Source organism: Nycticebus coucang, chromosome 4 (assembly GCF_027406575.1).
Source record: "Nycticebus coucang isolate mNycCou1 chromosome 4, mNycCou1.pri, whole genome shotgun sequence".
Lineage (NCBI taxonomy): Eukaryota > Metazoa > Chordata > Mammalia > Primates > Lorisidae > Nycticebus > Nycticebus coucang.
In genome coordinates, this window is record NC_069783.1 from 97,264,678 (window position 1) to 97,279,934 (window position 15,257).

Genomic DNA, 15,257 nt, shown 5'->3' on the forward strand with positions numbered 1-15,257 from the left:
GTTGCCAGGCTGGAGTGTAGTGGCATAATCACAGCTCACTGCAACATTGAACTCTTAGACTCAAGTGATCTTCCTGCCTTAGCCTCCTGAGTAGCTGAGCTATTTGTAAAATATTTTGTAGAGACAGGGTATCACTATGTCACCCAAGCTGTTGGTGAACTCCTGGCCTCAAGTGATCCTCCTGCCTCAGCCTCCCCAAGTGCTGGAATTACAGGCAGCTGGTGTCTTTGTACACATTTTTGAATATCCCAACCTGGGAGAGGTACTAGTGGGTAGAGGTCAGAATGCTGTTAACCCCGCCTACAATATATAGCACAGACTTATCCATCCAATAGGTCAGTGGTGTGTATTAGTCTGTTAGGGCTACTGTAACAAATGACCACAGACTGGTGGTTTAAACTGACATTTTCTCACGGTTCTAGAGGCTGGAAGTTTAAGATCAAGATGCTGGCAGTGTTGGTTTCTGGTGAGACCTCTCTTCCTGACTTGTAGTCAGCTACCTTCTTGCAGAATCCTCACACGACCTCTTCTCTGTGTGCAGAGAGAGAGAGAGCTCTCTGATATTTCTTCTCCTTTGTTTTTATAGGATACCACTTCCATGAAATCAGGGCCCCACCCACATGGCCTCTCATATGTAACCTTCGTTACTCACTTACAGACTTTATCTTCAAATACAGTTACAGCCGGGGTTAGGACAACATATGGATTTGGAGAAAACACAATTCAGTTCATAAAAAGTGCCTAAGCCAAGGAAACTTGCCATGGAAAGACTCAGAGTTGCCTCAATTTCCTCATCAATAGAACAGAGGTATCATGACACTTATCGCAGTGGTGACTCTGGAGATTAAATGAGTCAGTAAGCACAAAGCACTTAGAATAGCGCATGAGAACATGAGTGTCCTGTGTGTGCCAGGCATTATTTTGTTGCTGATGTTATTTTTGTTATTTAGCTTTTGAGTTATTTGAGTATGCCGATAATGTTCGAATTTTTAAGTGCTTACCCCATATGACATACGTAATTGAACTAAGCAGAGCTTAAAGGACTCAGCTAAGCAGAACGTGAAGCGAGGACTGTGGAGCCATCTACCCAGAAACTGGTAGCACCTTCAGCAGTTCTGTAGACGGCAACCTCTTCCTGGACCGCTTCTGACTGTGTTCACACCAACATTGTAGAACTAGTAAGTCTCTGATCTACAATTTTTTTTTATTATTAAATCATAGCTGTGTACATTAATGCGATCATGGGACACCATACACTGGTTTTATAGACTGTTTGACACATTTTCATCACAATGGTTAACATAGCCTTCCTGGCATTTTCTCAGTTGTTGTGTTAAGACATTTAGGGAGGGTGATTGGTGGGATTACACCTGCGGTGCATCTTACAAGGGTATATGTGAAACTTAGTAAATGTAGAATGTAAATGTCTTAATACAATATTTTTGATACATAAAAATCCCCACAATTGACCAGGGTGCCATTGAAAGCAAATTTTGCCTGTAGCCAGCAGATGGCAGTATCCAAACCAATTTAATTCAACCGAATAAGAGGTGACAGCTAAACTTAACACTGAGCAGCTACCAACAGCGTTGTGCTGGATGTTAGGGATGGAACTGTAAACAAAACTGAACCACCTGCCATCCCATAGAGTTTATTTGTTGTCCTTGTGCTATGTGTAAGGTTTTCTAGAATCAGTGCATAATCCTTCAGACGTCTCTGATAACGGTCCTTTTGCCCTATCAGTGGGTTGCGGAGATAGAGGAGAGGATGTCACACAAGAAGTGCAAACAGTAACACAAAACCAGATTTAAAGGGTCATCAGAGGCTCAGAGGAATATAGTTCATGGGCAGTAAAAATCTGTTTCCGTAGAAAATCTTAGAGTCATTGCTCAGACTATTGTCCTATGTCTAAAATTGTGCACCACGATTCCGAATCTATAACACTTCAACCAGCTGCACTTAGCACTGAGAATTTTGGGGATTTTACAAAAGTAAACTGATGCATCTTCTGTACCTTATCTAACACCCACAGTGGAACCTGGGGAGTCCTATAATCAAACACATTCATATTTATGCAATAAAATACACAGAAATCCTCAAGTTGATCAGATCTGCTTTGCCAAAAGCTTTTGGTTCTCAGAGACTTTTGGATATTAAAACTTTTGGATGTTAATAGGCATTGTAGACCTACAATATAAGATCCCATGGGAAAAACGTGTCTATCCTAAAATCTTAAAAACAGATATCCCAGTTTTTTAACTTCAGTTTTTGGGAACATGGACTCCTAGTCAGTAGTAGCCACAAGAATTTGATGACCTTTACAGATTTGTTTAGGGTCATTGAGTGCCAAGTGCCATCATGCTTGTGTTTTCTAAACTAACGTGGATTAGAATTAATTTTGTTTTCAGAACTTTTGAATAGTTTCATTAAATATTTTGAGATAATTAAGACAACTGAAATATCAAGATCAGAAATTTTGACCTTAGGGAAAAAATGATGTTTTGCTTATTTTCACTCACAAATTAAATATAACTTGAGATTTCTGTTAAGTTTCCATGTGTCTACTGATTAAAGAAAAAACTGCAGCTAATTGAATAAAAGACTTTGCATCAAAACAGGCAAAGCCTTCCGTTCCCTTGTTTATCATCATCTAGGATTTGGTTGTCAAGGTTTATTGAACTTGTGAAAACCAAAGGGGGATTTATCATAGTATCTTAAATGTTAGTATACTCTAGATTTTAAAAGATAACTTTTTAATTTTAATTTTTTAATTTAAGTCATGTAAATTTAAACCATTTTCCCTGCAGTTCCTCTGAGTGAGTAGAGACTCTTAAGGAGTTATTCTTTGCAAGAAGTCAGGAGGGTCTCCAAATACAAGTATGACAGTGGAAATAATGAGGATCAGGGGAAGAGGTAGGGATGACCATAAAGTTCAAGGAGTTTTCTGAATGGATAAACCAAACCAAATTGAACCTGTATTCTTAGCCAGGCATGTTATTCCTTCTGAGACCCAATTTCACAAACTGGCTTTGTTGGTTTGCTTCGTCGTTTTGGTGTTTCTCAAAAGTATTTGAAGAGCGTTCATAGACATATACAAAGTAATAGGTTAAAAAGTGTGTGTATGTGAGAGAATCGGGGCACATGGGGAGGATGCTAAGGAAGGCAGGGTGAAAGCTGGCACACCACCGTTTGTGTGTAGCCTCTGAGCTTTGCAGGGACCAAAGTGAAGACACAAGTGGTCTCTTCGAGGTTAACAGCACATTCCATTCCCTGTCATCAACCCAGGACATAGCAGGCAAGTATCACATATTTGGTAAATATTTGTTAAGCGAATCAATGTTTATAACGTCTCTAAGATTAATAATTATGGTAGTGTGCTGTAGAAGTGCAACTTGTTTTTAGCACTCACACATTTCTATCAATGTCCCCAGTAACATCTTTAAAAATACAGCATCAAATTATATGTGGTTTGTGAACATCTGTACAGGATAGGGGCACCCTGCTGTAATCTACTTCTTCAGCATTTAACAAAGAACAAGCCGAGCCAGGTAAGTGCTGTTTCTTCTGGGGCAAAGCCAGCTGGATAGCTCAAGAGGTCATGTATTTGTATGTTGGCCAAGAGTCCCAATGCTAATTGATTTTTATTTTCTTTTAGTGCCTGATGTGTGCTGATAATCAAGTTAAAGGGGCTCAGCTTTTTGGTATCAAAAGTATTCTATGATAATTTTTCTCAAAAAGATACACGTACATGAATGTTTGGAAATAGTTCATTGGTTTACATTAATGCCTGGTTTGATAAACCTACCTAGTTACTGAGAGCAGTCTTTATTACCCTGGCAACATTTTTTACAATGATGCTTATACATTGTTAGATAAACCAATAATGGTTAGAAAAATGTTATTAGTTGATGAACCTATTCCAGAAAGATGACTTTCCTGTGACAAAGACCAAACTTGAAATTAATTGTACGAACAACAAAATCCTATACTCTTCTATAAATTAAAAAAAAATCTACTTTTGCATATGTATGTGTATTAAAGACTTAACACTAATTCATGGAACTTTTTTTTTAACCACGAACCATTGAAATGTAAATAAAACAAATAAAACCTTCCTATACAACAGATTCTTCCTTCTCTCTCAACATCGTGCTGTCCCCTGCACGATCACCACAGCCACAAACAACATTAATCCGGGAATGGCGTGGATGGGGGAGCAGCAGAACATGTCTAGAGCAACTAGAAGGTCATTATTACAACCTCTGTGTACTTTGTTCCAATGAATCACTTGTTCTTCCCCACTAGCTCATGAAATCCTAAGGTCAGGGCCTGTGTATTATAACCTTCATTCTGATAAAAGGTGTTCTTAACAAGCAGTTCTTGAATATGTATTCCCTGCCCCTGCACAAAACTTAATTTCATCTGATATTGCATGGATTATTATAGAATGGCATCTACATTTTCTATTGCTTTTGTAACAAATTGTCACAAAATTAGTGGCTTAAAGTAATGCAAGTTAACTATCCTATAGCTCTGAGGAGTCAGGGAGGTCAGATGCCCTAAGGGTGTCACTGAGATTAGATCAAGGTGTTGACAGGGCTGCCTTCCTTCCTGGGGGGGTTCAGGGGAGAATCTGTTTCCTTGCTTATTATCCTTCTAGAGACCTGCACATTCCTTGGCTGTGGCTCCTCCCTCAATCTTCAAACCAGCACCACCACCACCCCCTTCCGACCCTTTTTCTGTAGTCATGTGTCTTCCTCCCACTGCTCTGCTAGGAAAGAATCTGCTTTTCTTTTACGGATTCATATAAATAGATTGGACTCACTGGTATAATACAGGATATTGCCATGTAATGTAAAATTATACAATCATATTTAGAATTAGGACACAGGCATCCTTGGGAGGTCATTATTGTTCTTATCGTAGTATCTACATAAGAAGTTGGGTAGCATGAAGTTGTTGGACTATACCCAGGACATTTTACCCTGCCTTGCTTCAATCACGAACTTGAAATTTGTAGGGAAGTGACAGAATAGAGAGGAGGAGATTGGAGTTGTGCAAATCTAAGGCATGATGAAAGAGAGGGAGTATTTAGCTTGGAGCAAAAGAAGGCCTGGATTTAGGGATGAGGTGGGGGCTGTGGTTCATGGAGGGATAAGATGCTTGTGGTCTTCAAAACATCAGAAAGTCCTGTCACAGGACAGGGTTTAAATTTGTGTTGTGTAATCTCAGAGGACAGAGTAGAGTAAACATATGGTAATTCCCAGGATGCAGCTTTTGAGAAAAAGTAAGGCAGAGTTGTGTTGCTATTATGTCCTTAAATATCTCAAACTAGAAATGTCACAGCTTCATGGTGTGGGCCTCAGGTGAGAGCATAGCTCAGGGAACCCTCAAGTCCAATTTCACCCTCACAGCTAATGATTCTTCAAATTCTATTTATGGCCTTTAAATACCTCCAATTGCATATAGCTAGAGCAGACGAAGGCCCTTCATTCTTACTAAGGACGTTTTTGCCTTCATGAGAATCTATCTAATGCCACACAAAAGAAGGGGTGAAGGAAGCTGGCAGAGTTCAGATGCATCCTTGGAAAATTAAATGGTACATGTTATTGCTGAGAATATAAAAATAATAAAGGAACAGTGCAAGATTTTCAATAGTGCCCAAATCCTTAGAAAAAGTACTCACTGGGGTCTTCACACATGACAAATGAATTGTAAAGAGACAAGGCTGAAACAAAATGTAGAGTCATTACTATTAGCTAGTTTGAATAGGTATTAAGTATGATTCATATTTTGAGGAAGTTACATATTTAAAATGAAGGAAAGAGTAGACCAGGTTTTTTCATCTTAATTCATGACACAATATATTTTTGAGAAATTTTCCATCTATCCACTTTTGAAATGATGATTTGGAATGACTCGTAGGAAGTGCTGTGTAAAGTGCTGTTTTTATGACACTAGTGTTTGCTGCATAAAATCCTTTTTAAATACTTTCAGAAATTGTGTTACCATGATGTTCTTGATCTTTTAAGTACATCTCTGAATGTCTAAGTCATCCTGAATTTTACTTAGTGGTGTTAGACCATTCGATGCAAAATTTATTTCTACCTCAAGAATGTCCAAAAGGAATTAAGAAGTTAATTACAACTTCAACTGTATTTACAAGACATCTTTGTGATTCCTTGTAGCTGCCATTTACCCTGTTTCCCCAAAAATAAGACATCCTCCGAAAATAAGACCTACTCACAGGAAAGATAAGACATCCCCAGAAAATAAGACCTAGCGCATCTTTGGGAGCACACCTTAAAATAAGACACTGTCTTATTTTTGGGGAAACAGGGTATATATCTTCAAACAGAGTCATAAGGGTCTTTGGGAGTGAAATGGTCATTTTAGGCTAAGAGGAGCTTGTTAAGGCTCTTATTAAGATTTGTGGCCAATGACTTCATAGCCTTTCCATCTTCTTGCCAAGTCAATGGATTACCCAACAGCAACAGTGATAATTCAAGCCAGTTCCTGGTACTCCCCTCTGTAGCCAGGGGAAGGTCAGCTATTTTTTGATCCCCATGGGAGAAAAGACAACTCCTCAATCAGTATCTTAAAATAGCCATTCTCAGCTGCTAGGCTGGAGTCCCTCCAGGAGAGAGCCAGGGGAATACAAATCTGCCGGCAGGGTGTGAGCAAGAAGCTGCCAAAGCATGAGCTAGGATAGCCCTTCTCAAGAGCACTGCCTGCTCAAAGATCTCATTCTTTTTTTCTTTTTTTGTCATTATTGTTAAGCTAGAGATTGCAAAATTTCTTATTTTATTTAAAAGGAAAACTCAGTGAATTAAACAATGAGACTAAACATTGCTATCTTCTTTGGGGCTCTTTTTGGTGCTTTGGGGGTTCTACTGTTTTTGGTGGCTTTTGGATCAGATTACTGGCTTCTTGCGACTGAAGTGGGGAAGTGTTCAGGTGAACGGAACGTGAGTTTCTGTTTCTTCATAGAAAACATATGTGAAAAGCTACTGAACATCATTATTTGGGATTATTTGGGATGTAATAATTTTGACTGTATTTTTTTGTGTTGATGACAAGTTACTTCATTTGTGCTCTGTACAGATAGAAAACGTCACTTTTCACCATGAAGGATTCTTCTGGAGATGTTGGTTTAATGGGGTTGTGGAAGAGAATGATTCTAATGTTTGGAAGTTCTGGTACAGTAAGTGCAATTTAACTTTATTTTTTCTCTTTCTCTACTATAAAAATGAACAGCTGCTTATTTAGTAGATTTCACTTGCAGAGAGTTGGATTCTTCATTGTAAAATCTAAGTAAGATGTCTTCAAAAGGTCTGTGAAAGATTACTTTTCAGTAAATAGGAAAGACTACAGGAATAATTATTCTATCTTCTAACATAAAATAGAAGTCTAAATATTTATGGAAAACTGAGTTATCTACAGTTTCCCTGCTCATATTTGAAATACACTAACCCTAACAAACAAAATAGACATTACCCATAGTATTATTTTCAAGTGTCTTTTATTGTTAAGCATTTTTTTACTCTTACTCCTTGAAATCTCAAATGTAAAATCCAGAAATAGAGATGTATTATTTTATATTCATAGTTTCAAGGTTAACAAAATCTTTTTTTCATATAATGAAACTTAATTACCAGAAGAACAGATGAAAGCTTATTTTCTTTTGGCTGTAACCAAGTTTTTAGGTAATTATCAAGACATTCCTTGCTTTTGATGTTTGCCTTTTCTTGTTGAAACTTTAAGGTTCTTTTTTTGAAGTAGAATAACTTTTAAAAACTCTGATGCAGTCTTTCAACTGTATTTCTTGTATTGTATTAATGTTTGAACATCAATTTATTGAAAATAACTGCCATTTATTTTATTATGTTCAACATTAAAAGAACTTCATTAGCTTAAAGCTTACTGAGGGTTGAAATTATTAATCTTATCAAGCATACCTGTGAAAAATCAAAGTATCATTTTCATAAAATAGTCAATATCATGGAATACGTAATAAACATATGAGGCAACTGAAGAAGTGAGCAACCTGATAGTAAGTTAGCTTATATAAAAGGAACAAAGTAATGATGAAGTGGCCCTTTGAGACAAATATCTAGTAGATTATCTTACAGTGCTTTGGGGGCAGGAGGGAATAAGCATGCAGCTTGTCAATGGAAGTTATTTAGACTTTGGTAGAGAGAAATCAGATTGTGCAAGAGGAAGATTTTGCTAAACACTTAGAGCGAGGAAAAATATTTCGATATTTCGCTTCCCTTTAAAGTATTCATATAAAATTTTAAAGTCTTCACACAACCAGAAGTTTCTTCTTTTGATTTCTTCAAATGCTAACATTTACTTGAATTATTAACTTGTATGATTAATCATTTGTATGTTTTCCCTGAAAATAAAATGGGTATAGAAGAAATGTTCTATTAATTAGACTGAATCAAGGTTCAGTTTGTTGTATTTTTAAGATAATTACTTTTGAATGCATAATGCATACTATGCATTTATATTAGGTATTGGGGTATTACAGGATATGTGAAAATAAACAAAGCATGATACATTTAATTTTAAAGTGATATTAAGGGCATTTGTGCTGAGTCCATGAACTAGGTCATATACATAGATGTTCTGGATGAATCCAACGTTCAGGTCTGCTGTGCTTCTTGATAGATTTTTAGAAGCTCTTCCTCACTCACACAATTCTCTGAATGGATTAATGGGACCAGTAGTTTTATTTTGCTTGTGTCACCCCCTGTTTCTGTTTCATTAGGAACGAGTCATCACTGAGCGTCTCAGTAACTAACACCATTGCTTTCCTCTCCTTCCCAGCCAATCAGCCACCATCCAAGAACTGCATGCACGCTTACCTGTCCCCATACCCCTTCATGAGAGGCGAGCACAATTCCACCTCCTACGACTCTGCAGTTAGTGAGTACCCTCTGTCTTCAGATTGCCTCTGAAAGCGACTTGCCTTTGTAAAGGATCCCTACTGCAAAATTTTAGTGAGCAGTTAAAAAATAATTGAACCCCTGTAATTTCAACATTTTCTCTATCAACCTGTTAGACATAAAAAGGTGTTATTTTAGCACACCATGTATAATGAGTGGGTTACTTTTTGGATCTAGTGACAAACCATGTGCAAGAATATAACTTTGACCTTGATGTAAAGCCATTGTAATTTACTTGCTACTTACAAAAATAATTTCTAAAAAAATGTGTTTCTGAAATGAAGATTGTGATGTTTAATAGAAAGAACTGCTTCTAAAGGGTTTAACTGACCAAAAACTAGCCTTAGAACCAAAAATATTGAAATATATATCCTACTTTTAAGACATTTTCTTGCCATTGTTCCATATAAGGATATATCATGCTGCTATCTTCATATAAAATGACTAAACGGTATGTGTGTGATACCCCATAGAAAAAGTTAAATAGTGAAAGTCATATTAAAAACATGAAGTTTCTAATAACTCTAAAACTAATGGCTGATACCTACTATCAATGTCATATACAAAGCCAGAAAGTGTTGTTTTTCAAAATGAATACCTAATATATTTAATGTTCCAAATAAATTTATATTAGTCAGAGTTCTCCAAAAAAAGAGAACCAGTAGGGTACACACATGCACAAGCACTCTCTCTCACACACACATACACCCACACAGAGAAGGAAATTTTAAGGATTTGGCTCACATAATTGTGGGTGCTGGTGAGTCTTAAACGTGTAGGGCATGCTGGCTGGCTGGAGATTCAGATAAGTGTTGATACTGCAGTCTCATATCTGAAGTCAGGAGAGTCTAATTTCCTTCTTCCTCAGGAAACTTGTCTTTGCCCTTAAGGCCTTCAACTGGGTGAGGCCCACTCATATTATGGGAAGTAATCTGCTCTACTCAGAGTGAAGTGATTGTGAATGCAAATTGCATCTAAAATATACCTTCACAGTCATATCCAAACTGGTGTTTGACCGGACAACTGGGCGCCATAGTCTAAAAAAGTTAATAGAAAACATTAACCATCACAAAACAAACAAACAAAAATTACATTTAACTATTTTTCATCTTTCCATCGACTATGTAAATTCCATACATTATGAATTAGTTATAGGTTTGTCAAAGAACTTAGCATCTGTTTATATCATGTCATTACATGACACTTCATGGAGAGGGCGTGGGATCTGGATGGTGAGCTGACCTCTAGCTGTGTTTTTCCACTGGGCTTCCTTGGGTCCAAGGACTATTTCCTTTGAGAACAAGTGATGTAGATTCTTCTTCCCATGAAAAACTAAATGAGGCATCACATTCACATTTGTCAAAATCCAGTGCCTTGTGGTAGAATGTGGATTCTTACTGCTAAGAGAAGAGACAGCACAGGAAGAAATGGAACAAACTATTTTGTTTTGCAGACAAGTTACAAAAAATATGCCCTTTCCCTGACCATCTTATTCTTACAAGTGAACTGAGAAGTAATACAGGATTGTCTTTCCAGAACATAAGTAGTTTGCATAAATATTCGTACTGTTGTTGTTATGCATACACTGAAGTCTTGTGATGTCATAGGCATGGTAGGCACAGTATATATATATGTATTTTATTGTGTTAAGACAGTTATATTCTGCATTTACTAAGTTTCACATGTACCCTTGTAAGATGCACCGCAGGTGTAATCCCACCAATCACCCTCCCTCTGCCCATCCCCCCCCTTCCTCCCCTCCCTCTCCCCCTTCCCCCTATTCTTAGGTTATAACTGGGTTATAGCTTTCATATGAAAGCCATAAATTAGTTTCATAGTAGGGCTGAGTACATTGGATACTTTTTCTTCCATTCTTTTTTTTTAAAGATGGTGGCTTTTAATTTCTGCTTCAAATGTAAATTAATTCCAACATTTTGCCTTTAAAGATTATAAACAGATAATTCGCAAAACTTGCTGATCTTGTTTATTATTCTTTTTGCCTGTGCTATGCTATTTTTTTTTATTAAATCATAGCTGTGTACATTGATATATTCATGGGGCATCATTCACTAGCTTCACAAACCGTTTACCAAGTTTCACATATGCCCTTGTAAGATGCACCGCAGGTGTAATCCCACCAATCCCCTTCCCTCCACCCACCTCCCCCATCTCTCCCCTCCCTTTCCCCCTTCCCCCTATTCTTAGGTTGTAACTGGGTTATAGCTTTCATGTGAAAACCCTAAATTAGTTTCATAGTAGGGCTGAGTACATTAGGTACTTTTTCTTCCATTCTTGAGATACTTTACTAAGAAGAATATGTTCCAGCTCCATCCATGTAAACATGAAAGAGGTAAAGTCTCCATCTTTCTTTAAGGCTGCATAATATTCCATGGTGTACATATATCACAATTTATTAATCCATTCGTGGATCGATGGGCACTTGGGCTTCTTCCATGACTTAGCAATTATGAATTGGGCTGCAGTAAACATTCTGGTACAAATATCTTTGTTATGATGTGATTTTTGGTCTTCTGGGTATATGCCTAGTAGAGGGATTACAGGATTGAATGCCAGATCTATTTTTAGATCTCTAAGTGTTCTCCATGTCTCTTTCCAAAAGGATTGTATTAATTTGCATTCCCACCAGCAGTGCAAAAGTGTTCCCTTTCCTCCACATTCGCGCCAACATCTCTGGTCTTGGGATTTTGTTATATAGGCTAGTCTCACTGGAGTTAGATGGTATTTCAAAGTAGTTTTGATTTGCATTTCTCTGATGATTAAAGATGATGAGTATTTTTTCATATGTCTGAAGGCCGCACGCCTGTCTTCTTCAGAGAAGTTTCTCTTCAAATCCCTTACCCAGCCTGCGATGGGATCCCTTGTTCTATTCTTGCTAATGCGTTTGAGTTCTTTGTGGATTCTGGTTATTAAACCTTTGTCGGAGACATAACCTGCAAATATCCTCTCCTAAACTCACTCTTCCATTCTTGAGATACTTTACTAAGAAGAATATATTCCAGTTCCATCCATGTAAACATGAAAGAGGTAAAGTCTCCATCTTTCTTTAAGGCTACATAATATTCCATGGTGTACATATACCGCAATTTATTAATCCATTCGTGGATCGATGGGCACTTGGGCTTTTTCCATGACTTAGCAATTATGAATTGGGCTGCAATAAACATTCTGGTACAAATATCTTTATTATAATGTGATTTTTGGTCTTCTGGGTATATACCTAGTAGAGGAATTACAGGATTGAATGGCAGATCTATTTTTAGATCTCTAAGTGTTCTCCAAACATCTTTCCAAAAGGAATGTATTAATTTGCATTCCCACCAGCAGTGTAGAAGTGTTCCCTTTTCTCCACATCCATGCCAACATCTCTGGTCTTGGGATTTTATGATATGGGCTAATTTTACTGGAGTTATGGGCTCTGGGAGGATGTAGGCACATTTGCTGGTTAGTTGCCCATTTTCTTAGGCATGGTGGACTGTCCAGGTCCATCCCCTTATATTCACAGACCCTTGTAATTCTTGTTTCTATGGATAAGAGTTATTGTCTGTTCGGGGATGAGGTGTAAGAATTTGCGAAGAGCTGGTCCATATTTGTCTAGAAAATCCATGTTTGAAGACATTCCTATGTCTCGTTTTCTGACAGACATGGTACATGCTAGTGTTAGTGTTTGTGGTGCAAAATACTTTTATTTTTCCTCCTTGGTGATCTGTGGCATAGCATGTACTTTAGACTGGCAGATATGGTGAGCTCAGGGATGCTAATGAATGTATTACACTGCAGAGACATTTCTCCTCTAACACGGTGTATGCATTCCAGAAAAACCTAATGTTCCAAAACATAGGAACCAAAAAAAAAAAAAAAATTGGTACAGACCATTCAGTGTCTACAACCCTGTAACCAGAATACTCAAATAGACACAGTATATTTTAAAAGGAATGTCCATGTTTGAAAAGTCCGAACCTGGAGGACATAGTGGAGAACTTGAAAAACAAGGTAACATAATCTATGCATGATAATTATGATGGAGACAGATAGTAAATATGTGTCAGAAAAATTATACTGCAATTACACTTAGAATTATTATGCAGCACTGCATATAATTAGTGAGTCACTTTTTGGATCTAGTGACAACCCATGTGCAATTTTTTTTTTAAATTATCAAACTCCTCTTTGGCACAAATATTATAAGCCCTTAATCACTTTAAGAAATTTTTATCAAACATTTTAAATAAAAAAATGATTGAGATGCGCAAAAATATGTTTACAATGGAAATGGGACACCCAAGTTTAATTTAGCTTTATAATATTGCACAAGGAAATTTGAAGTTTGTGATTCATGTTTTTGTTGGTTTGTTTCCTGTCCCCAGGAGAACATCATAGATTTTATCAAAAATATCCTATTGACTTTTCAGTATGTGTCTCCTGGTTTATAAAACTACATAATCTTGTGCTTGGTTCAGCATCACTTACACTAAAATTGGAATGATACAGAGAAGATTAGCATGGCCTTGGTGCAAGGACAACACTCAAATTCACGAAGTATTCCATATTTTTATTGTGATATGTGTATGTCATGGAATACTATTCAACTATAAAAAAGATGGAACCTTGGGCGGGGCCTGTGGCTCGAAGGAGTAGGGCACTGGCCCCATATGCTGGAGGTGGCAGGTTCAAACTCAGCCTGGGCCAAAAACTGCAAGAAAAGGAAAAAAAAAGAAAAAGATGGAGTCTTTGTATAGTTTGTAACAACCTGGACAGTTTTGGAGAATATTCTCCTAAGCAAAGTAGCATAAGAATGGAAAAATAAGGATCCTACATGCCTATATGAGGGAAAAACTAAATTCAGTGGTGGAGAAGGGGAAGAGGTTGAATAAATTCCCATCCAGTGGGTACATTGCATAGGTATATGGCATACTTCCTGAGAAAGGACACTACTATAATGTGGAACTTAACCTTACAAAAGCAACTTAGGTACCTAATTGTATGTACCCCCATATTAACCTGAAATTTAAAAAAAAGCATGTGTATATAAATATATGCCATGAAAGCTAAAAAAAAAAAAAAAAGAAAAAATAAACAAAAAAAAACTGTGTAATCTTCTCTAGACTCCAGAGCCACTATTTAGTTTCCTATAGCTTCAGAATTACCAGGCATTAGATAATTGCCAAATTATCTTTAATAAATTGAAAATACTATTATACAACATCTTATATATCATGACCTGGAAAATTGCCAGTAAGATGACTTTGTGTTTTCCTGAGTTTTTACAGTTATGGTTAGTTGATATTGGATTTAGTAAAAATAATATAGTGATGTATGATTTATTTTTTTGGAGTGACTACTTTAGAATCATAAGACACTACTGATGAGATTATCCTCTTTTGAGACTGGAACTCGGAGAAAGCATATGATTCTATCTCCACACAGCTGATTATTGGCAGAAATCACACAAAGATCCAAGTCTCTGGTTTTTGTCTTATTTATAATCAGATAAACTACAATGAATAAAAAAGCTAATTGCAGCGTTTACTGTACTACACTACTTACACTATATTATAAAAGTATAAGTCTTTTATTTGTGTCTCGACAAAAGCACAAGTGAGCTTATATTGGATTTTTCTGCCTTTCTATCTGAACCTGACCTATGCATACAGTCCATTCTCATTTCCCTTCATTTTTAAAAAATCCATATTTTGACACATATTTTAAAATTCAATTATTTTCAAATCTAGTTACTTGAATGATTGCTCAAGTCTAGAGAGGGTGGTCTAATTTCCAGAATTGTTTTTGAGGCAGGCTTGTGTACTTTGAAGTCTATTAAACAATTCTATTCCCTTTTGAGATTTGGCAGAGTTTAGATTTTCTAGTTTGTTTCATGCTTACATTCAGTCACAGTTCATTTATTTGGTATCATTTGGTAATGAATTTTTTTTTTTAACACTTTCTTTTTTTTTTTTATTGTTGGGGATTCATTGAGGGTACAATAAGCCAGTTACACTGATTGCAATTGTTAGGTAAAGTCCCTCTTGCAATCATGTCTTGCCCCCATAAAGTGTGACACACATTCAACCCTAAGTGAATTAATTTTTCTCTTTCTTGGTGTCTCCATAGCCTTTTACAACCCCTCTGTCAAAGTGCTCATTATAATTAACTGTAATTGTTAACTCCTGTTTCTTCGGTGTTTATTTGAGCTCCCAAAAGGCAGAGAATGTAACTTATTCATATTTATATCCCCAGAACTTAGTATAGTGCCTGGTAATTAGTAAATGCTTAAAAATTTGTGTA

General features: G+C 36.8%; 1 protein-coding gene and 1 non-coding gene across 6 annotated transcripts in view; both read left to right on the forward strand.

Annotated features, from left to right (window-relative positions):
• The window catches only part of TMEM182 (transmembrane protein 182), a 77,553-nt gene that overhangs the window by 18,301 nt on the left and 43,995 nt on the right, over window positions 1–15,257 (forward strand). For 2 of the 5 annotated variants that reach the window (XM_053589505.1, XM_053589504.1), the window contains 3 exons: window positions 1,033–1,178; window positions 7,105–7,204; window positions 8,836–8,934. In XM_053589505.1, the coding sequence (XP_053445480.1) occupies window positions 8,862–8,934 (73 nt within the window). In that variant the 5' untranslated portion in view covers window positions 1,033–1,178; window positions 7,105–7,204; window positions 8,836–8,861. Of the gene's footprint in view, window positions 1–1,032; window positions 1,179–6,646; window positions 6,969–7,104; window positions 7,205–8,835; window positions 8,935–15,257 lie in introns of those variants that run through there. The other 3 variants (XM_053589503.1, XM_053589502.1, XM_053589501.1) reach the window with 2 other exon arrangements.
• On the forward strand, window positions 13,420–13,526 carry LOC128585161 (U6 spliceosomal RNA). Its single transcript, XR_008379903.1, has one exon. It is a non-coding gene; the product is annotated as a U6 spliceosomal RNA (small nuclear RNA).